General features: G+C 39.2%; 1 protein-coding gene across 1 annotated transcript in view; it reads right to left on the bottom strand.

Moving 5' to 3' along the window:
* sdcbp2 (syndecan binding protein (syntenin) 2) overlaps positions 1–23,995 on the bottom strand; it is a 30,308-nt gene extending 6,313 nt beyond the window's left edge. The window contains exons 1-7 of the mRNA XM_034695723.1: positions 23,796–23,995; positions 14,771–14,822; positions 13,406–13,502; positions 7,880–7,980; positions 5,064–5,228; positions 1,805–1,980; positions 1,200–1,371 (exon numbers count right to left, since the gene is read on the bottom strand). Coding sequence (XP_034551614.1) covers positions 1,200–1,371; positions 1,805–1,980; positions 5,064–5,228; positions 7,880–7,980; positions 13,406–13,502; positions 14,771–14,821 — 762 coding nt within the window. The 5' untranslated portion in view covers position 14,822; positions 23,796–23,995. The remainder of the gene's footprint in view (positions 1–1,199; positions 1,372–1,804; positions 1,981–5,063; positions 5,229–7,879; positions 7,981–13,405; positions 13,503–14,770; positions 14,823–23,795) is intronic.
* Between the last annotated feature and the right edge of the window lie 1,210 nt (positions 23,996–25,205).

Genomic DNA, 25,205 nt, shown 5'->3' with positions numbered 1-25,205 from the left:
TGGACCATTTAGCGGGACCTGTGGAGCAGACGTACCTCAGCTGGTCTTTAAATCTTTCTACGTTCATGGTAGCTCAAAATGTCAGAAATAAAACTTCAGTTGATCCTAAAAAATAGTGATGAAGATGAGGAGCAGCTTCATGAAGAGGGCTGTGAGATCAAGGATTACCGGACCACATAAAAACTGTACGGGGCCAAAAGAACGAGCAGGGATACCCAAAGCTGTCCGAAGCCTCAATAACGATCCACAGCATCCCATCCACCTCCACACCATCAGAGAGGATATTCTCAAAGACAGGATTTACAGTCAACAAAGCAAGGAGCGCACTTCTGCCTGTAAACACGATGGTTTTCCTCATGTACAATTTGAAAAGACTCAAGCGGACAAAGACGTGATGAAAGACTGTTTTAAAAGGTTCTGTTAAGAGATTTAAAAACCCTTTAGCTGGTTCAGGTTTGATTTTGAACATTATACAAATGTTTAGCCTTAAGTTGGACAAACTACCCTCCACAGCGCTGCTCTCTGCTGTGTGAACACTGTTTAAATATCTCCTGGTTCCTTATTCTATAACGATGCGTTGTTCCATGTTTAACTGATGGTGGCCTTATTTGAGTTTTCTCTCCTTCATCACCTCGTTGTTTTTGCAATATAGATTTAAAAAATCTAAGTTTTATGCTTATTATATTCTGTTGTCCCTTTTACTTTAAGCTATGAGTCTCTTAATTGTAAAGGGTTATGTGTAATATTGTCATGCGGTCACCATCATGCAGACTTTGGGTCAATAAGGAAAAACAACAAACATTTGACTATTAGTCGACTATGGGCAAAATCTGATGAATCAGATTCGACTAAGCAAATCCTTAGTCGGGCTCACCCCTAAAGACTATAGAAGATGGAGATTATTTTTATGAGCCTACTCGTTGATACTGGTTGATATTCAGCGAGTTAAACATGTTATTAATTCCGTCAGTTATATGCATTTTGTTGTGGAAAATATAATTTAAGGGAAAAACCACGTATTTGATATTATTTTCATATAAGAAAACTTTTATGGATGAATCAATAATTGATCGTTAACATTTCCAAAAATCAATCAGGGCAAATACTTAAAATTTACATCCCTAGTTCACTCTACACTATACAAACATAAACAGTCGAACCATGTCATGAAAAGACTTTTGAAAGAAGCAGTGTCTGACCTTGAGTCCAATCACATTCTGGCCATTGATTTCACAGATGTAATGTTCGGTCAGCAGGCCATTGCGGGCGGCAGATCCGTCCTTAACCAGGGATGTGACTCTTCCAGACTTGTAGATGAAGCCCACGTGTCCTGAGCTGTCTTTGTGCATCGTGATAGTGCGCTGGAATGGCCTGCAGAGACACAGAGGGAGAACCAAAGGATCAGAAACACACAGGGGAACATCTCTGAAGACTTTTATTGAAAACTAATTCAAATCATATTGATATAAATGTTTCTTTGTGATCAAAATATTCTATGTGAGAATATTTACAGAAAAGAAAAACAACCTATAATGACATCCAAGCAGGAGAGTGAAAGTAACTGAAACATCCAGCAGAGGGAGCCAAACATATCAGCTGCTTATTAAAACTTCTCAATCAAAAAGATCTATAAAATGTGTGCTTCTTTACACTAAAGTGCAAATATCTATAATAACACATTAGTAATGTCAATTACTCATCAGATAAAACCTCTTCCCTTCTCCTCAGGTGAACTCAGAGAGGTGGGACAGCTGATTCAAACCCTCTTTGTTGTTGTGACCTGAATGTGTAAAGTTTGCCTCACCTGTCCCTGACCACCAGCTCGATGCGGGTCTCAGCAGCAGCCTTCAAAGCCTTGTGGGCCTTGTCCACACTCCAGCCGGCACTGTTCTGCCCGTTGATCTGAAGAACCTGGTCGCCGAAACGCAGCCCGGCCAGGGCCGCAGGGGAGTTAGCCTGCACCAGCTGGACAAACATACCCTGAGAGAGGAAGGAGGAAGCAGATTAAACACAAGAAACGAGTCCAAGGAACAGAGGAAGAGGCGACATGGCCACTGCTGGAGGAGGGAAAAACAAAGGGCCAACTGGAGGAAAGAGGCGAGGACGCAGAGAGGAAAGAGGCGAGGACGCAGAGAGGAAAGAGGCGATAAAATGCTCACAAACCAAGAGAACAACAATCATTTTTAACCACGCTACTTCTCTGCATTTTAAAATCATCTCTTTGATTTCTGTCAACAGTTTGTTGTGAGCCACCATACCCTGTGTGTGTATTCATGGAAACTCCAGTGAATGAGCTCAGATTAGGTCCAGTTCACACACCATCTTTGTAGCAGACTTTCTAACGTCTGATCTGTTGAGGTGGTGTTTCATTTTTATTAACAAGCAGTTCTTAAATCTGGTTGTTGACCCACATAATTTACCCAAACATAATCTATCCATTGATTAGCTCCGCTCGAGTGGCTGCTTGTTGCAGCAGCTCTCTCTTCGTTGTTCTCTTTTCACATCTGTTTAGTTCTCTTTGTATTTGGAGCCTGTCATGACTTTTAATGACTCATTTGTTGGCCATGAACACCAAACTGGTTACGTTTGCAGTAGTGTTTTTACTCTTTTTGTTCCTGTGTGTCCGGAGATCCTGCGTGTAACCATGGTCGCATTGTTTACATACGAGATCAGCTGTTAGCATCCCCTAGCACAGGGGTGTCCAAACTTTTTTCAAAGAGGGCCACATTTGATGTTGTCAGAATACTTCAGGGCCAGTGGCTCCTACTGAGACTTAGGAATCATAAAAGTTATATATGAAATCTCTATTTAATAACTATTATTTTACTTTTTTTTCTCAATAAATCAGTAACTAGGAAGTCCTCAGTTCTCCACAAGCCACGTAAACATTAGCAAACTTTATCTTCTTGTGTAGAATGTTTTTCATAAGGGTCAATGTGGGGAAAAATATTGTCTCATTATTTTCCTATGGCAGGATCATGATCTGGATTTCATCACACTTCTATTTCATGTTGTTTTTAAGACTTTTCTGACCAGCAGACAACATATCAAGAACTAAATAATTCTTGTCCTGCATTCTGAACATTTTTTATCCACCAAATTTTGCTTTTTCTGCACAATTTCATAATTTAGATCTTGTCTTGTGTCCTCTTGTGTCTTTTGAACTTTTAGTGTTCATCAAGAACATTTTCACATCATGATGAAAACATTAATTTGAAAACATTTCAGCTTTAAGAGTTCTTGTGTTTCCTTCTAATTATATTCCTGCAGAATATCCAGAGCTTTGAATTTATAAAAGTAGTCCATATGAAGCTTTTTGAGACATTTCTGGATTGACTTTAGTTTTGTTAGTGTGCTTAAAAGAAACTACAAATGTACAGATGATTCAGAATGTGATTCATTTCTTTGCTATAATAACACAATTTAAGATTGAAGCTTGGGGCCATAATTAAATGGACCTTGGGCCGCAATTGGCCCCCGGGCCGTACTTTGGACACCCCTGCCCTCGAATGTCGATGCTAAACGATGCTAGTCCCTGTGAGCTGAGGAGAATGAGGCAAGGATGACGTCCTGGTACTGAGGTGCAAGCTAAAAAAGACGACATCAACCTGTCCTTCCACCCACCGTTATGGGGACTGTAAGATCTATCAACTATAAGGTGGACGAGCTAACCCAGCACCAGAGGGAATACTGGCAGAGTAGCATCATGCTAACAGAGCTAACACCGGACACAAATGCCACATTGGAAGGATTTCACCTGCTGTGGGTGGACAGAATACAGGAGAGCAAGACTGAACACACTGGTGAAGAAGGCCAGCTCAGTCCTGGACCCTGTGGAGGTGGTGGCTGACAGGAGAATTATGGCCAAGCTGTCGTCTCTGATGGACATTTTTTTTCTATATATATATTCTTGTTGAAATTCTTGTACTGTACACCTTTTTGTTTGCTGCTGTAACTCCATGAATTTCCCAGTTGTGGGATGAATAAAGGAGTATCTTATCTTATCTTATAAAGGAACTAGCTTCGTCTGTCTTCACCCTGCAAAAATCCTGCTACTTGTTATTTGACCAACTGCTGCCTCAAGATTTCTGTCGGGTCTTTATACCAATGAAGTTCTCTTCATGGCGTGCACTTTGTCTCTACTATAGAGTCACAATCAGATAATTGGTATCACATTAATTATTGACACAGTCAAGATCAATAAACAGTGAGTTTTAGATTTGCTGATTGCAATGAGAGAAAATGGAACGTGTGAATTATGAAAGGGGAGAGTTCCTAGGAAAATCCATTTTGAAGGCCTGATAGGTTTGAGTTTTTAGTTTCCATCTGATTCCTTTCTGAGAAAACGTGCTGCTATCGGATTTGGCAGGTGTGAATGTCAGATCCAGGCACCTTGGTTCCCCGTGTACCTGTGCATCACACTGCCTTATTTGCCACGATTTACCAGAGAATTATCAAAAACAGCTCAGTTTGCTGTGATAATCCAAAGCTAAAGCTACTTAGACAGCAGAGGCTGCATGTGTTTTATAATGACTTCATCTTAATGGGAATGCAGCTTTATTCAAGCTACACCGCTGACTCAGAGATGCTTCATTTGTCACGCAGTAAATCTGAAAACAGGTTGTGCCTTTCCGTCCTGCAGGAGAGGTACAATGACACAAAGTCCACTCTGAGTTCAAAATGTTATAATGTAGGAAGATTCCTTCATTATCTGAGGAAGTGTGATCGCTGAACTCTTAACTTGGCTTTGGATGAGTTTTAAGATGTAAATAAATATCATGATACAAAACAGCTACATCCAAAATGTCAAAGTTGTGAACTCAGTGAGGAGTCAGAGAGACTCCTCACTGATCAACATGTCAAATAACAAGATGTTCTGAACAAGGAGAGGAACATGATTGTTTACAGCGAGTGAAGCTGACCCAGATCTCCCTGATTTTGTGTGAAAATAGAAAAAGGGGGTGTGGATTTCTTTAGTCATCAGCTTATTGTCAAAGGGTTGTTTATGACTGTCAGTCTGGGCTGAATAATTCATGCGACAACACTTTGTGTTTCTGACTCACGTTGTCGATGGCCCTGAGCCGCAGTCCCACTTTCCCGTCCTGGTCCTTACAGAGAATGATCTCCCGCAGCCCCGGACGGATCTCTGCCCTCCGAATGCCCACGTCTGTCCCCGTCACGGGTCGCACCATCCCCCCAAAACCGGAGCTGGAGGGCACAGCCACTTGCTGCGGAGGGAAGAGAAGAAACACAACGTACGAGGAGAGAGAAAGTGAGGGTGGGCTGAGAGAGAACAAGGGGAATAATAGACGATGGGGCCACGCAGCATTCAAATTCATCTGAAGAGAAACATTAGAAAATATCATGTTGGAGGTGAAGATATCAGCAGAGAACACAGATGGTTACATGCCAGCTGACTAAGCCAGGGTGCCAAGAGAGCCTTGACATTCGTAGGTTCTACACACACAGACACACAGACACACGGACATGGACGAACACACACACTCACACACAGATGGAGGGGGAGTGAAGAGCTCACACTCTCCCACACACTGCTCCAGGCCTGTGGTGAGTCACTCAGTGATGTGGAGATCCAGGAACAGAGTACTGCTGTGTGTTTGTTCCACTAAAAGCAGTATTCTGATCACTGAGGGGTGAGGGTTTGAGCTGAGAGCTTTAATGTGGTTTTGTTAAATGGGTCTATTGTTTTTGATTTAAAAATTGTACAAAAATAATCTCATCTCGTCCAAACTGACATGTCAGAGGAGACTTTCTGATTTGACACGTCAGATGCTGTTTGAAGGTGTTGGGGATCAGATATTTGAAGCTCTTTGTGTCTCCAGAGGAAGCTGTGTTCAGTCAGATAAAAGTCCTGAAGTAACGGTCACGTGAGTCAGAAGTGGCCAAGACTGAAGACCACAACTTTCAAAATGGAAACAGACTGGGGGAGTTAAAGGAAGTGAGCTTTCCAGAGTCTGTAACTTGCTGCACTCGGAGCCCCGACTCCAACAAGTCAAATGAATTTATAAAGCACATTTAAAGACACAGCAGGAGCTGACCAAAGTGTTGTACAATACATTAAAAAAAGAATTAAAACAATAAATAAAACAACATAAAAAACACAAAGTGAGACCAAACCAAACAATTATTTAAAAAAGAGAAACAAACAACAAGGAGAGCACAGCACTGGGAATTTAAACTTATTCAGGGCTAGAGCAGGGGTCCCCAAAGTGTGGGTCGGGACCCCTTGGGGGGTTGCGAGACACAAATCGAGGGTTGTGAGATGTCTTCCAGAATGTTTTTTTTAAAGTTATTGAAAAATATTTATCATTATTGCTTTTTATTTTTATTTATTTACCTTGTTGTCTTATGTTTATCTTCCTTTTTTGTACTGTTAGTTATTATTATTTATTTATTTATTTATTATTTTTTTTTTTTTTTATTATTATTACTATTATTACTATTATTTTTTATTATTATTACTACTATTATTTTATTATTATTACTTTTTTTTATTATTACTATTATTTTTATTATTATTACTATTATTGCTATTATTTTAAATTTTTATTATTACTATTATTATTATTATTACTATTACTATTATTTGTATTATTATTACTTTTATTGCTATTATTATTATTATTATTATTATTACTATTATTTTTATTATCATTATTATTATTACTATTATTATTATTATTATTACTACTATTATTATTATTATCATTTTTTTTTTTTCTTCTCTTTGTTGGTTTTGTATTACTTTCATATAATTTGTTAATTTGTGGTGAACAAAGAAATACTGAAAAGATGCAAAAAGTTCAGTGACAAAAGTAAAAATTAATTCTTTTTTTACCCGTTTACTATAAAAAATATTGACAAACTAGTAACTTAACTCAAATAAAACCTTGAAAATAGAAAATGTAATGAGTTTTCTGCCTTTCTTTATGCCAGTTTAGGGTTAGTGAACAGTTAATTATCAAAAGCATTAGTAGCAGGAGGTTAAATCATGACACAGCCACATGCTCATATAGGTAGGCTAATTTACTGCAAACCAACTAAATGAAGACATTAAATCACTTTGAGGGACAGTGGGGGTTGCAAGTCTTTGGCACCTATATTTTGGGGGTCACATGCTGAACAGTTTGGGAACCCCTGGACTCGAGGACTCAAATGCTAAAATACAAAGTGTGTTTTGAGGCGGGTCTTAAAAGAGTCGACAGGGGAGGCTGTTCCAAAGACGTGGGGCTTTTACACTAAAAGTGCAGTCGCCCTTCAGTTTATTTTTTGACCGGGGAACTGCCAGGAGACCCGTGTTAGAAGACCTCATAGGCCTGGAGGTTTTGTAAGGGCTCAGGGGGTCCACTATATAGGGTGGGGTCAGACCATTCAGAGCTTTAACAACAAAAAGAAAAACCTTATAACCAGTTCTGAAGCGAATTGGAACCCAATGGAGGGAAGCCGAAAACGGAGCTGATGTGATCCCTCCTTCTGGAACCAGTCAGAAGTCTGGCTGCATCGTTTTGGACCAACTGCAGGCGGGACAAGACCGACTGACTGATTCCAGAATACAGGGAGTTACAATAGTCAAGGCGGGACGAGACGAAAGCAGGGATGACTTTTTCAAGGTCGTTTTGAGAAAGAACTGGTTTTAACTTTGAGATGGTTCTGAGATTTTACCTGAGAGTCAAAAGGGAGGGCTGAATCAAAATTAATCTAAGGTTTTTAACAGATGGAAGATCACCTAAGTTATTGTGAATTAGTTTGGTGACATCCTGAGAGCAACAATGTAAAGAGAGTGTGATACTGAATCTGTGCCGTCCTCTGTTCATTTTGCATCCTCACTTTATGACCTGACACTCTTTCAAACACTTACACTGTCACCCACAGGCAGCAAGGCCAGGTTCCTCTGGACTTCATCGCTGTTCAGAGCCAGACCCATGTAGTCTCCCAGCTCCTCCAGGTTTGGGTACAAGCCTGCGAGGAAGGAGAGAGAGAGAGAGAGAGAGAGAGAGAGAGAGAGAGAGAGAGAGAGAGAGAGAGAGAGAGAGAGAGAGAGAGAGAGAGAGAGGGGTGGAAGGAGGAGGAGAAAAAGAGAGGTCATTTAATCTCAGTTATAGATTTCTATGATTATAAGTTCTGTAATGTTCACAGATGTGCAAACACGAGTCTCTAAGTCGTGATTTAAGTGGATCTCATTCCTTCCTTACACCATATATTTTATTCATGCTGTCCATCCCATGGGTTGAGGCCTCCATTGGAGGAATGCTAATAATGAGCACTCTGTGTTGCAGTGCAGTAAAACTTTCCTGGCATCAGTATTCAATCCCTTGTTATGACGGAAAGCCTTCGACAAGCGCCGGCCCCTGCCTTTGCAGCAGATTACTGCATTCATCCCCGCAAAGGTGAAAGAGAGGGCGTGTGAGGAAGGAGGTGAAGGGAGGGAGGATAGGCAACAGTGAAAGCTCATAGCTGCAAAGTACAGACATGAGTCTCTAGGCTAGAGAGCTCTCATTTTCAAAGATAGATCAATATTTTCTTCAATCAGTTCTAGCAGTAGGACTGTTAAAGGTGAAAAGGTATTTGTATTTATGAGTTTAGAAATAACAATAAAAAACAAAAACAGTGATTTGGATTATTTATAATGCTGATATCAGAAATGATCCGTGCAAAACAGCTTGGCTGCATGTGGAGCAGACTCTGGTCCTAATAATTCTGCCAGCATGACTAATGTGTATGAAACTGTATCAAAGAGGCTGATCAACCTCTTAGTCCTCATGGTTCTGCTCAAGGTTTCTGCCTGTTAAAGGAAGTTTGTCCTCTCCGCTGTAACTAGCTAAATACTGCGAGGTGCAATGCTCATGGTAGATTAAGGTGGGGTCAGACTGAGTCTTATCCTGTCTTGGTGTTGGGTCTCTGTTCATAATTTGACATAGAGTGGTCTAGACCTGCTCTGTTTGTAAAACCGTCTTGAGATAACGTTTGTTGTGATTTGGCGCTATATAAATAAAGACTGATTGATTGATAATTTGAAACAGATCATATTTTGGTCTTTTATCACATATGTTATGCGTAAAGTCTCTTCCCGTCAAAGACCGTGTCAGTAAAAATGTAAGCTATCAAAAATAAGTCAACTGAAACGAAGAAAAACACACGCTGCTAGCTTAACACAAAGAAACACTGACTTCATCCAAGATATATTGAAATATATTGCACCCGACTCCCATGTATTGTGATTAGGGATGTACATTTTAAGTATTTTCCGTGATCGATTTTTGGAAATGTTAACGATCAATTATCGATTAATTGATAAAAAAAAAACATTATTATTCTTACGTCAAAAACAAGGCCAAATACGTTGTTTTCCCCCTAAATAATATTTTCTACAGCAAGAAAATGCAAATAACTGACGGGATTGAATACGGGTACATGTTTGACACGCAGAATATCAACGAACAGGCTCATAAAAATATTCTACGCGGACATAGTCTTAAAAAGTGAAGGCTCATAATACTAACACAAAAGTACTTCAGACTCACAGTGTCCAGTTTTCTGTCTACTCGTTCTTATTGAGAAAAATAAACATGTGTATTCAATCAGGTGTCAGTCGGGAGCGCAACCGGGTCATAATCAGTCCAGCTGCAGAAAAGCTCAGACGGCTCTGATGTTGCTGCTCTGCAAACATAGCGTACCTGAATTTCCCACCAGTCTGCTGCCTTCGTATCCAAAGGTGGAAATGTCCTGTTTAAAGCTGTCAACCTTCGTGTCTGTGTTGTTGTTGGCAGCAGTTTTGTATTGATCCTCTTTTAAAAAAGCGCCCGTGGAGACCTGAAGCGCAGCCGCAGCCGCCAGCTGAGCGTCTCCGCTGTGCGCAACACCTTTAACAGCTGATTCACATCCAAACATGCTTTAAACTTCAAACACCTCCCTGATAGCTGAGTGTAATATGAGACCACATCATGTTTGTCCCACCTGACGGAAAATTGATAACAAAAATGTGTGTTTAGAGTAATTTCTTAACAATCAAGTAATCGATAATCGATTAATTGTGGTCATCCCTAATTGTGATACTTGTCCTACTAGCAGATTCTTAAGACACAGCCCTTATAATGAGAGGTACATCAAATATACAAGGTGATGGTGTGAGCTGTTCAGGTACATACAGTAACAGGTAGCTTGTGTCTTTATCATAACTTCTATCACTGCATCCTGTTACTCACTGATTTTCTTTGTTTCAACCATGTTTGTTCGGGGTGGAGTCGAGTCTTAAGTCAACATGTAATAGATTTTAAGCACACACATGCACTCCACCTGTGCACACAGAAACCACTGTGTGTGCCGCTACAGGTGATATCTCTTATCATTTGGTACTCCTACACAGAAAAAGTGTTGCTTTCATTACTGTAGAAATCAGAGAACGTTCAGTCATTGTTTCTCTCTTGTTTTCTCTCTACTTATGATTTCATGCTGTTTTGTAATCCTCTCTTTAAAACAAGTATCTCACAGGTCCTGGATCACATCACAGAAAAGATCGTTTTAAAAATCAGTTCTTGACTTGGTAAAGACTTCTGTTCTTCTTTTTCAGATCAGTAGTGTTGCACTGTTCTTGCACTTCCCTCTGTTCCCTCGCCTCAGAAGTCTCCCTTGAGATAAAGTATTAGGGAAACAGACACTGAACATAAACCTGTTAAACCTGAATAAGGGACTAAAATTAATTCCCCTCTACTCCTGCTCCGTGAGAACCTCCTCCAGCTCATTATCACTCTCCTTTAATCAGGTAAATACCTGTTCATCAGACCGAGTTGATCATGTGTTTATCGTTTGAAATGATCTTCTATCTCTAAGAATGGGATGCAGACTGGAACATTTGTTCTACCCTTCTCTTCCTTAAGGGTGTGTTCATGTTCCCCTTGAAGTCTTTGAGAAGGGGACTACACAGGGGCTTCAGCATGGTTAAAAAAAAGATTTCAAAGCATGTGATCAAAACCCTCTGTTTCAAAGGGAACTGTGAACCACTGTGAGAAGTGCTGCTGTGGTTTGCTGCTGTGGTTTATCAGCTCACAGAAGGCAGACACGAACAATTACCTGCATGTATTGATAACATAATAATTCATTCTAAATATACGGCATATTGTATCACTTCATCTGTGAATCCTATGCGTTAATGACTATGGATCATTTAGGTTCATTTAATTACCGTAACATTCAAAGCTTAAGTTGAAGACGCACTTTTAATACCTTTTTTTGTTATCTAAAAAATGAGCTTCATCCTCCAAACCAGTGTGACTGTACGACCTAGAAGGTGTCAGAACAGGTGGATAAGAAAGTCTCTGTGAATTGGCTGCAAACAACAGCCGACATAGGTCCATAACTCACAGCTAGCAATGTTATCTTAGGCTAAACTTCACTACCATACAGGTAGCTGGCAGGATGTGGTTACAGTTAAACCTCATCCCCTCTGTGAGGCTCCAAAAAACAGACGTCCCTTTATTTTTAATACCATACCAACTGAAGCGTACATTGGGATCCTCGGGCAGACGTTAACTACGAGTTCCAAATACAAAAATGAAAACTAAACAGGACAGAGTGTTTGCTTTTATATCCCTTCTTAAAACAAACTTTTATCACAGAGCCTTTCCTGGCTTTACCTGAACTTTATTTTATTGTACTTGATTTGAACCATTTAAAAAATATATTTTATAATAATTTTAGTTCTTTTAGGAAATTTTATACCTCTTAAAATATATTTTATATCACTTTATGTGATTTTATGATTTGCTTGTTTTCTTTTGCTACCCATGTAAAGCCCTTTGTAATCTGGCTTCTGAAAAGGGCTCTATACATTAAAATTATTCTTGTTGTTATTATTACATTTTTCATTATCATTATCAGTATTATTGTTGTTGTTGCTGTTATAATTAAAATTATTATTATTATTGTTGTTGTTGTTATTATTATTATTATTATTATTAAACGGTTTATTATTATTATTATTATTATATACAGGTGCAACTAATATTCCACATTTGTATTATTGTTCATACCATTATTCATAGTATTATTCATATTGTTATTATTATTGTTGTTTTTATTATTAGTTTTTTTTTTTAAATTATTATTATTATTGTTATTATTATTAGATACAGGTGAAACTAGTATTCAAAATTTTCATTCAAAAATCATAGCTAGTCACAACAAGCTCAGATTTCTTTTTTTAAAAAGTTTTGTTTTGCTTTCAGTTTCCTGGTTTTAAAATACATTTAATATTAATTTCAGCAATAAAATAAGTTACAAGGGCAACAGGTAACCAAGAGTTAAACTTAGGAAACAAACAGGATGTGACGTTCCTGTTGGATTCATTTGGATATTCCTGAAATGGGAAGTTCCCTTCACTGACACTCTTAACAGGAAACCCAGTTCTTAGTTTTTGTGGCACTGAATGCAACTCCTGAGTTTTTCCTACACATATGATCCATGAAAACATTGACAGGAGTAAGAGCTGTCATGTTGTTGAAGCGATTTAAAAGGCACAGAATGCATATTTACAGCATTAGTGTATCTGGCTGGGCTGAGGACCAGCGCTGATGTCAATCAAGTCTTTACCCGTTTACACCTCTCTCTCTCTCTCTGTTCCCCCTCTCCACACCAGGGGGATAAACTCCTCTCATCCCTCATTTTGCACAGCCTTACACCCCCCTGGGTCTCTCCCTTCCTCCTTTCATTTCAACTCCTCCTCTCTCTTTCTCCCATTAGGCCCGGTCCCAGCACAACTGCTAGAGCAAGTCTCCATGGTGACTCACAGCCAGCTCTGCTGAGGTAAAACAAAAGCCCAAAAGCCCACAGGACTCTGAATCCACACAGAGAAAAGAGGAACTGAATGAGTGGGAGAATGAAAACAGGGGGAGAAGTGAGTGAAAACAGGCAGAAAAGTTGTGCTCTGGAAACTCGAAAGGCCTCTTTTCCATGATTAACTCTTTTCTTACGTCTGCCTCTGGCTTACTGCCGAGTTCATGTTTCCTCTGACACAGACTCAGACCAACACAAACCCCTGAGCGGAGAAACAATTAGAGACAAGAGACAGAGTGACAAACACAAAGCGAGAGAGAGAGATCATAGCTGGTGTTGTGGTCCCATTTATTCCCATAATGGTCCTAAGATTATTACCCTTCCTGCCTCACAGTATTCTCACGCTATCTCATCCCTCTCTCATACTGAAGAGTTGAGGAACATAAACAAGAAAGAGGAAACAGATTCATAAATAAAGATACGGTGGGTGTGTTTCTGTTACAATTTAGAGATAGAGAGGATTTTTATTTTTCCTCTGTGCATGGACAGGTTTGTAACAAAAATAGAGGGATGAAATAAGCTCTTAAAAACTCTCAGTGGGACATGAGAGACTCACTTGATGAAGGCATCCCAGCAGTTGCTGGCTGAGGCTGGTAGGCTCCCTCAGAGATGGCTGGCATGGTGGTGGCCGTGTGGACATACTGGGCCTGAGCCTGGAAAGCAATCAGAGACACCAGTCAAACACAAGTGTTTATTTAGATATATGGCTTCTTTTAGTAAAAACAAAAAGTAATCTTGAGGAAACGTGAACTCAGTCAAACCCTGATTGAACTGGTCTGAGTGAAGCAGTGCAGTTAAAGTTGGTAAGTGACAACGTGGTGCCAAAGTGAAACAGCTGAAGAAGTGTTTCATGATTCAGCAGTTTTTTTATTTTGTGTCTTAGAATAAGTTCAGACACTGACCAGACAGCCAGTAAAAATGGTCAAAGTGAAAGTGGCACAGGACATGTGTTGACTTTGGTTCAAGCCCCAAAACTCAGCACTCTAGATTCCCCTTAGATGCCCCCTAGTCTCCTTCTCACACCATCAGCAAGCTCTCTTTTAAGATCTAACACAGGACTTCCACCAGATCCGTGTCCTGTCCTGTCCTGCTCCGTGCTCTCTCTCTTCCGTCAACACCCACAGGTTGTGTTTTCGGAACGCAGCATGGAGCAGGACAGCCAGACAGCTGGAGTCATGTGACCGAGGTTTTCCCGCAGTAATCACTGAGTCAAGGATTCTCCTCCTCCTCTCCTCATCCATGTTGTCTTTCTGGTCCTCTGAAAACCTCTGACCTGTTGACTCCAGGCCTGGCTCCGCTCATCGTGATGGTTTGTTGTTGTTGTAGTTAAGGGAAATACAATCTGGTGATAACACAGAGTGTTTTATTCTGGAAATTAACAGGATGTTTTCATTTTGTTTTGGTGCCTGACTTCCTGTCCCTCTCCATCTGCTCTGTTGAGATTGATACGTTCAGCAAAAATAGAAGTCTTGCGCATCTGATCCGGAGGGCTCCGACCCAGCAGGAAAGCAACAGAGCGGCTCCAGTGGAAGTTAACACACTGACTAGAATAGAAACCTATCAAATCAGGTGCTGTGATGGATCAGGGACACGGATCTGGTGGAATTTGGCCATAAGGTTTCAAGCCCAGACCACAGATTAAATTATTATTTCACTTTTATTCAAAGTTTGAGACATCAAAAAGAGGTAAATGTCTTACACCTGTGGAGTTACAAATCATCACTTGTCATAGTTTACAACACAGAGAGTCTCGAGTGTAAATCAAATTCCCTTTATTATTTTCTGTAGTTTCTCAAATTCCCTCTGTAACTTTAGCAATATTTCAAAAAGTGGAAACATGGCCCGGGCTTCAACAAACTACAAAGCTGAGTACCTCCAGAGAGAGGTCTCTGTCTAAAACCCTCCAACCTGACACACTCACCTTCATGACCTTGTCGACCTTGAGGTCCTCGAGGGATGGATACAGAGACATCCTGCAGAGAGAACACAGAGACAACAGCTGTGAGTGGAGGACCTTAAGATGATAAACAACACCATACCAACTAACTTCAAATGAGCTTTATGTCAACATTAGTGTGAAGCAATATTTTGTATTCACATTGCATAAACTGGCTGTGTGATGTGAAAGGAATGCTGATCTGATGATTATAAAGACGACAAAAACCAGCTCTGCTTAGAAGTTAGAAGTAAAAAACAACTTCACATCACAGAGAATGCTTGACGTTTATGTGGTAGGTGGTTGTCTCTTTCAGGCTAAATAAAGCTCATATACAGACGTCTGTAAGTTAAGTGGGTCAGACACAATGCCTCCCAGTAGCCCCACTTCCTCCAAAAAAACCACACAAATTATATCCAGGATGTAAAAGTGTGTCAGGAGGACTGAGGTCAAGGTGTTAAATAATCAGTATTTGAAAAATAACCAGAAACACTGATTATGATTTGTGTAATATTTGAGAAACACCACCAGGTTGAGTTGTTGTTTTTGAAAGGAGGAGACGTCTGAGGATAATTCTTTTCCTGGAAAAAACTCTCAAACAATGACCCAATCCTAATCTCCACATAAACGCCTGAGCACTAAACACGCACGACCTTAAATTATGGCAGATCTGCAGTGTGAGAGTGTGCAAGTCCATGAGGGGGTGAGAGTGGGATATAAAGGAGGAATGGGTGACATCCCCAGATACCTTCACACGTGCAGGGACATTAAATACTTAAAAAACGAAGTCGTACCTGTTGTTTGTGGTTGTAAACAAGTAAAGGCAAATTAAACAGAATGAAGTGGTGAGACGGGACCAAAAAAAAGATTGAGTTTAAAAAATTTAAAATATATAAATAAATTAGTAAATAATTAAGTAAAAAAAATGAATACATAAAAAAAAAGATACGTAAATAAAAAAAAGGAAGAATTAAATAAAAGCAAATAAATAGATATATAAATAAAAATAAATAAATAACTACAGAAAAATAAATAAATAAAAATAAATAGACAAGTACATAAAATAAATAAATAAAAATAAGTAAATAGAATAAATACATAAAAATAAATGAAAAATAAACAGATAAGTAAATAGAATAAATAAATAAATAAAAATAAATAAATAGAAACATAAATAAAAAATAAATAAATATGCACAAATAAATAGATAAGTAAGTAAAAGCATTAAAAGGACAATAAAAAAGTGTATGCAGTTTAGAAAACGATCAGAAAGTTGTTCATGAGAAGGACACTCGACTAATAGAGACAACTCTATATGATCGCCTGTAAATAAAGACCACTGAGTAGCCTGATTAGTTAGGTGTATGTTTAGTCGGCTATACATTTAAATATCATCACCCTCACTTGTCGCCACCAGAATTACTAGTCTGCTTAAGGGCTTATTGATATTATGATTATTTCAGACTCAAAGTTCCGGTCACATGTTGTGTCTCAGCTGTAGCTCAGTCAGCCTGGAGCCTTGGCTGTAGCCCAGTTAATGGTTACTGTCGTCCTGCTATAATGCTGCTAACTGGATGTAAGCACAGATGACATATGGCATCCTGTAGGGCACTCTCCATCCAGCAGATTTAGGTGAGTGATAAATATGTATAAAATATAAAAAGATAAATAGATCTAGTGTCAAACCTCGAAGTACCCAAACAACAATGAAGTACTTTCAGCAGCACTCTAAAAATAGAACAAGAGCACATACTGCTGAAACAAATGAGCTAATGGACAAACGGACACCGCTGTGTACGACGCAATGAACATAATGACTACAATTATTGTGATGTGTGTCATGACTGAGTGACATCAGCGTCACATGACTTCACCGTGGCACGGCGTCGCTCTTATCTAATCTTGTTCTCCCACCGGCTGAGATTAAGTTACAGGTGTGGACTCATGGCTGTGAATCAGAGTTCAGAGAGCAGCAGCACGCAGAAGGAGGAGGATAAGTGACAAAGCACAGACATTGGTTAAATCTGATCTGTGCTGGATAGTGTTGGGAACCTTTATAATAAATATAAGTACAATAAGAAAGAATAGATGCAAAACAAGCATGGGGTTAAGAGGAAATGAATGATTCCAGTCTGTCAGCTGACTGTTACACAAACAGTACAGCAGGCCAGAGCCAGACAGAAGGACAGTGCACAATGACAGGTAATAAACCAAGTATCTTGACTCTAATCGCCTTGATCATCATGTATGCTCACATGTCCTCCTGTGACCTGGAGTCTGGACTGATCTGGGACAAAGAGACGAGGTGGCGGCCTCAAGAGAACAACTATTATTACCAGAGTTAAATCTAAAAACAGAGTGCTTTAAGGGCAGAAACAATGTTAATAGAACATGACCTGTTAGATTCAAGTTAGGGGCCTTTGAGTCCTAAAATCACCCTATCCTCTTGTTTTGTGGCTTAAAAAATGAAGGCAGGGTCCTCTTCTCTCTGTCAGGGGTAAAAGCTGGAGTTTTTGCTCATTATATATATCAATTTCTTCATTACTGTTGATGGTTTAGTCTATGTAATGTCAGTAAAGTGTAAAAATTGTGAAAACACGATTGTTGCAGAGTCAGCTGAGACCTTTAACAAACTGTGAACATCTCGTGTAAAAACAGGAAGCTCTGATTTCACACCAACATTCTCATACTGGGACAGCCGTGTATCACAATCACAAGACGTATGATCACATCCCTGATTCAATAAGGAACAGAAAACAAAGAGTGGAGGATGACAGAATAAAAAAAGAGACTTTATGACCAACTACTAAAGTACAAATATACAAAAAACTACTAATTGAAACTAGGGATGTCCGGATTCTGATCTCAACTATTGGATCTGCTGTCACTGAACACAATTTGCAGCTGAAGGCCAATGAGCTAGTGTACTTGAGGGTGCTGAGTTTGCTTAACTGTGTTTACATAATGAGAAAATAATAAATGGGACATTGATGTAGAACTCAAGACCTGATTTACATTTTATTGTAGAGCTCACATGTACACCGCCAGACACAGAAGAAACATCTGCTCTACACACACTACAGTAACTCTGCAGGGACATACGGTTCAAAAAGGCCAAACATAAACCAAACACAGGACTCTGTTATGCAGCAGGTACCGTTCTCTGTACCGGCATGTCGCTCCTAAACTAGCAGCTGCTAACATTCTTTATACAGGCATGCCAGCTGTAGCTAGCTGCGTGAGAGTTGTGTTCAGTGCCACCTGGGATTTAAAGGTGACATATCATGCAAAATTGACTTTTTAATGGTTCTTTACCTGAAATATGTGTCCCTGGCATGTCTACAAACCCCCCGAGAATGAAAAAAATCCATTCTGCCCCTGTTTTGATTTCTCCACCTTTCTGTAAATGTGTGTGAAACGAGCCGTTTCAGACTTCTGTGTTTTTGTTACGTAACAACAATATCCGGTCTGTCACGGAGTCAGAGCTCGGAGCTTGTTCAGCCCATAGACTGTATAAAATAATACTGAATCCCCCCTCCGTTTTTCATTACCTGCACAAATGTGTGCTAACAAGGAGCTTAGGAGGGAGGCATGCTAGTTGTAGGCTGTCTTAATAAACACAAAGGTCGGTTTTACTCCCCACGTCTGCAGATTTGAAGATATAGTGGATGATTTTTATTTGTCATGGATAAGTGCTAGCGCTAATTAGCATAGCCACATAGCTATATGTTCATAGCTGTAGCTGTAGCTGTAGCTGTGTACCAAGACACACGTCGACATACTGACAAATAAAACAACAAGAAACACAGAATCTGTGACCAATCCTTCATAAAAGGTCCTGCTGCCTTTCTGGCAGAGGTCGGTTTTACTCCCCACGTCTGCAGATTTGAAGATATAGTGGATGATTTTTATTTGTCATGGATAAGTGCTAGCGCTAGTTAGCATAGCCACATAGCTACATGTTCGTAGCTGTGTACCAAGACACACGTCTACATACTGATAAATAAAACAACAAGAAACACTAAATCTATGACCAATCGTTCAGAAAGGTCCTGCTACAGGCGCCTCTCCGTCAGGATCAGATTCAGAGGGTTGAAGTAACGCGATCTCTGAGCAGCCGTGTATATTCAGCCAACATGTAAACATTAGATCAACATGCTGGAGAGCCGAGGCACATCCACTTCTGGAGGGGGCGTGGTCAGAGAGAAAACAGACTGTTCTGATGAGGAATGAAGAAGAGGGCTTTTCAGGCATGCCAAAATCTGATTTCAAAGTGGTTTTTTGAGCATAAACTTTAAAGACATGTTTTGGGGACCTCTTAGACCAATATATATTGATGAAAAAAGCGTGATATGTCACCTTTAAGCATGCTGTAATGAAGCACACCAGTTTGGGGTTCTCATACAGCAGAGCTTAAAACTGATTATGAGTTTTACAACAATGCTAGCTGGGTTAAGTTGAATGGAATAAACATGAGATATGTTTTAGTTATTTTTAATTACTTATTTTTGTTAAAGGAAAAAAAAACAGTGCACAGCTCAACTCTCTGACCTTTTGTGCTTCTATTATGTAGGCAAACACAAGCATCGGACCAGGACTCGGTATCAGAAAATATTCAATATTAAAACATTGGATTGGATCAGGGGCAAAAAAAGCTGATTGGGACATCCCTAATAGAAATAAAAGGCACAGTACACAACATAGGAACACAAGTACTCATTCTTCATATTGGACCCAGCACACACAAGTCCCACTGAATACTAAAACCAAGACCGTACTGTGCTGAAATGACCCATCACAAATGTCTATTCAAATAAAAGTACACAAAGAGTGAGTTAGAGTCTCATGTTGGTGCCATGAACGCAGACTGGCAGGATGTGAGACCACACACTCTCACTGTGACACCAGTATGCAAAAAGGAAGAGCTCCTAAAATAACCACCAACTTCCTCCGACCACGATCTCATCACTGCAAGATCTCCACTCCCCTCTACTCCAGCCACTACTCCACTCAGTTATTCTCAGTCCTCACACACAAGAGCGTCATTGTGTGTGAGGACACAGAGGAGCATTTTAATACCTTCTAGTGTTTACTCTTCAGCTGGGTTTGTTTGCTCATTTAATATTCCTCCCTCATTTGAACTTACAGAGCCATGACACTGGTCTGTGGTTTTACACTGACATTACATTTGGCATCAAAACAACATTTGGACTCTAAAGTAGTCAAGCAACTGACTGAAGTAGAGAAAGGTCAAATTTAACCTTGGGAAATAAGATGCTTTTTCATATTTTACAAACAGCTTCTATTCAAAGGGTTGGATGTCAATGCTAAATAGTGGCATGTTTCATATTGTGAGGTAAACGTGTGTAGGAGTAATCCCAGGAATAGACGCAGGCTGCTCTGAACAGCTTGTTTAGAAAGTCAGACATGAGTTATGAGAGAGGGACTCAAATCGAGTCCCTCATCTATCTCAAGTACATGTTTTGAGTATCTGTACTTTACTTGAGTATTATTTTTTGGGGAACTTATTACTTTTACTCCATTTAAAGACAAACATCCTACTTTTGACTCCTCTACATTTCTATCAGTGCTCTAGTTACTCTCTACTTTATCTTTGAAGTCAGCTGATGAACCTTCTTTTCTGAAATCAGATCCAAAGACCGTGAACTGTTGGTGTCCTTGTGTTTGGTTTGTCTCAGTGGTGTAGCCGTACCTGGGTTGAGCGTAGATCAAACGTTCTTCAGATCAGTGCGTTCATGTAGTCGTGGTGATGATGGCTATGACTGAGAAGGATGATGATTCTCTACCTGAGCACCACGGCCATATTTTAAACCCACGTTTGAGGTTTTGAAATAAAGAATGATTGTTTGTATTGTTGTAAATCTCTGATCTGTTTACCACACAAACTTCATCACAGCCTCCAAAACATCAGCATCTAACCTGAGAAAGCATGTGGAGGTCTGGAGCTAACACACTGCTTTGATTCCAGATGAACATTGTAAACTTGTCTGTGCTTGTAGTAACTTAGTTTATATTTCATGGTAGACTTTTTAGATATGAAATCATGTTTTCTAGATAAACAGAACGGAGCAGAATGTTCACCCATGCATTCTTGACTGACCTCATGCTTTGTGAAAATACGTATAAAGATATTTTAAAAAGTACTTTGAATACTTCAGTATTTTTAAAAGCAAGTACTCCAGGACTTTAACTCAAGTCACAATCTGACTGAACAACTTTCAATTGTATTGGAGTAATGTTTGACCAGGAGGATCTATACTTTGACTGAAGTAATGAAGACGTGGACTTTGTCCACCACTGCCTTAAAAGAGCTCTCTAAACACTCAGCAGACAGAAACATCCTGCTCTCTTTTCTTGTTTTTTTGTTTGGGATGTTTTTGGTCTCTTTCCAAACTTTCCAGATCCGATTTGGGATCCAAAACATACTGCTAGATTTCATGATTTGCCATTTTAAATAGAGAAACAGAGCTTCGTATCACAGCAACAGCTTCAAGAATGCTGGGTTCCAGAGTGTTGGGGGGTCCTTAAAGAGACAGTAGCTTAAATTAAGGAGCTCAGACCGAGGCTGAAATGAGGGTTTTGGAGAAAAGTAAATACGTTTTTGAGCCACTACAAACCTACTAGGACAATTAAAAGCCTGAAAATGAGAGTATAATACTCATTTAATAACCAAAACTATGAAACATCGTGCCAGAGGACCTGAGAGGAGCTGGAGATATTGAGACTTTTAAACATAAGCTAAAAACGTATTTATTCAGTCTGGCTTTTGCAATTTTACTACTTTACTTTTTACTTTTATATTGATTTAAAAGTTGCTTTATTGTTGTATCATTTTTTAACTGTTCATCTTATTTTATTTCTATTTATTTATTCATTCGTTTATTCATTTTAATTTATCTACTCAGTTTTATTGATATGTTTAGCCTTCATTTTATTATCAACTCTTATCCTTACCCTTTTTTAATATTCATTTGATGCTTTAACTAAGTTTAATTACACATTTTATTGTTGTTGGTGTGCATTAGTCTCTATTTCAGAATCTTTTTTTTTTTAAATATGCCTTCATTATTTTATTTCTGCTTCTTTCTATTTTTCAACCACTGTAAAGCACTTTTGGTTGTATTTGATTTGTATGAAAGGTGCCAAATAAATTAAGCTTGATTGATTGATTGATATAGAATGAGGTATTTATGATTTTTTATTCAATCATATAGCCAACATAAGGTAAACCGTGGTACTTACATGTTTTCAATTTGTATGCTTTTCATATATAATTTTGAAAAAATGCAACAAATCATGTGAGAATAATAAATGGTGAAATATTCTCAGATATATTCAGAAGGTTAAAGCTGTGAACACTGCTTTCTCAATGCTTTTTCTAATGCAAGTGCTCCCAGCCTTATTTTCCTCCCCGGTTCAAATCCTGTCTTCAATGCCCTCTTTCATTGTTCACTATGCATATATACACTACCAGTCAAAAGTTTGGAAACACCTTCTCATTCAAGGGTTTGTATTTATGTTTGATTGTAAACACTGTAGATTAATACTGAAGACATCAAAACTATGAAAGAACATATATGGAATTATTGAATGAACAAAAAAGTGTTAAACAAAGCAGAATCTGTTTTATATTTTAGATTCTGTAAAGTAGCCCCCTTTTTCCTTCATGACAGCTTTGCACACTCTTGGTATTCTCTCAGTCTGCTTCATGAAGTGGTCTCATGGAATGGTTTCTAATGAACATGAGCCTTGTCAAGAGTTCATTTGTAGAATGACTTGCCTTCTTAATGTGTTTGAGACCATCAGTTGTGTTGTTCAGAGGTAGGGTTAGTACACAATGGATAGCCCTATTTGACTACTGTTGTAATCCAGATTATGGCAAAACCAGATTATTTCATAGTTTTGATGTCTTCAGTATTAATCTACAATGTTGACATTTTTTTTTAATAAATAAAAACCATTGAATGAGAAGGTGTGTGCAAACTTGTATACATATGAAGAACTAGAAGGCCTGGGGTATAGATCAATACAACCTGTATCGATCAACGCTCTTGGTAAGAACTGATGACTCGCTCTGTGCTTCCTCAGCTGAGTGTGACAGAGTGTATCTGTATATTGACTGTATATAGTGGTGTCCTTACAGAGAGCTGTCCAGGAGCAGCCTTCACATCTCTGTTGGGCTCGTATGTAGCCAGCAAACTAAAAGCACGGTGCTGGAAATTGGAGAGGGTGAAGAGAACTAACTTCAGATAGCTTGAACTAATCGGTTGCCCAAAAGAATGTGGTCTTCTTGGCAGCTTATTTTGGTCTATTGACATGGCTGGGAAAGAAACAGAGGAGGAGGAGGAAGACGACGAGGAGGAGGAGGGAGGAGGGCTGACCACGGTGAAGAGGAACAGAGGTCTGGACTGACCAACACCCTCTTTACTGTACTCCTTGAGTCCACCATGTTACATATATTGGTTCTTTATTATTTTGATTTGATTAAAACATTACATAATGTTAGATTGATGTCCTCGCGTTAACATGATCCTTTATAAACACTATGTAACAACACTGGAGCTACACACGGCTCAGACTAGATAATGCGGAGGCTTAACTACAACGATTGCTTAATTATACTGGATTAGGTGTTCCCTAAATTCTGCAGCTGAGGGATATGTTTGATTACATTTGGTTAAGGAATACAGCTGCTGTAGTATCATGACTGCTCATAATATGAGATAAATCAACGTTAGCTAGTGTTACGGTGCCTTACTGCACGGTCATTAAATATGTACCAGCCTCTGTTAGCTGGTTGTAGCATCCGAGTAGACGAGTTCAAGTTAATGTAACATTCACAGACTGATATAAAGTGGTATAAACACAGAAGTTGTGTCTTTTGTCTCTGAGCACGTCGTGTTGACCCAGCTAGCCATTCCGTTAGCTGGTCGGGTAAACGAAACCTAACGTTCCTCTTGGTGTATAATACGGTAACGGTCAGTCTTACCTTTAATGTCTTTGATGTAAAATCAGCTCAAACTCTTCGTAATGTCAGGCAGCAACAAACTCCCGTGGTCTGTGTTGTTTAGTCTGTGTACGTCGCTCTCCTTCTTCGTGGTGGAGACAGCACTGGAGGGGATTTCTGGAGAGTGATCTCACTGCTGGCTTCTTCTTCCTGGTCGAGCATCCGACGTCAATCAATATTGACGCCGTAAGCCACGCCCATCGACGACCACGTGATCAATGTACACATACGTCATTATGCTCGGGACCGTCAGAAGCAGAATTACTTTATTTATCCTGGGGGAAATTCTGTCATTACAGCATGCTTTGCTCTAATACACAGTATGTAAGACAGTCAAAATATTATTAAAAAAGAAGGAATGAAATAAGATATAAATGTGAGTAAATTAAAGTCAAATAAAGATAGAATAAAATAAAATAATAATTAAGTATATACAGAAAAACATGATTAATACATTCTATTTTTCCTATTAGTTTTCTCAAGATTCCAACTTATTTTTCTCGTTACCCCAAGAAAACAGAGATAATTGTGCATTTAATTATGTCCTTTTAGGGCTTCCATACAGACTAGTTAGAATCAGACTGTGAAAGCTCCATGCCATCATGGACAACATCCACCACCCTCTCTCCAATGTGCTGGTGAATCACAGGAGCACATTCAGTGCAAGACTGATCCCCCCTAAATGCACCACAGAACGCCACAGGAAGTCATTCCTGCCTGTGGCCATCAGACTGTACAACTCCTCCCTCTGATCACTGAATTATATTCTGTACTCTGTGCAATAACGTGCAATACACTGTGCAATATCCCTGCCACTTCAACATCCTGTATATAATACCTTTATTCCCAGTGCTTTTGTAGATAGCAAACTGTAACTATTCTGCGTTTATATACTTATCATTAACCCAATTTATATTATTTCATTCGTATTTATATCTTATTTTATTCCTTCTTTCAATTAATATTTTGACTTTTTCATCCTGTGTTTAAGAGCATTCTGTAACAACTGAATTCCCCCCCGGGATAAATAAAGTATTTCTGATTCTGATTCTGATTTAACTAAACAAATGAGGAAATTGTGACATAAAAATTAGATTCTGCTTTTATGTTAGTGTGCTCTGATGAGTCTTATTTCAGAAAGATGCAAAACATACTCTGAACTTAACCCTCAACTCGGAGCTGAACAGCCATGGGGTTGGAAACTCCCATGGACAGGGGCGTCATCAGGAATTCTGAGCCCAATGAAAAGATATCACAGTGGGCATCAGCCACCTCACCAAAGCTGACCCTGTGCAACTGCCGTCACTATGACATTCATGACCCATTAAAGCTTTTAATAACTATAACATTGTATGTAACCCTGAAAACAAACATGTTTTACATACACCAATG

This window comes from Notolabrus celidotus, chromosome 11, assembly GCF_009762535.1.
Source record: "Notolabrus celidotus isolate fNotCel1 chromosome 11, fNotCel1.pri, whole genome shotgun sequence".
NCBI classification, from domain to species: Eukaryota; Metazoa; Chordata; class Actinopteri; order Labriformes; family Labridae; genus Notolabrus; species Notolabrus celidotus.
This window is presented reverse-complemented; position numbering and strand designations above follow the sequence as displayed.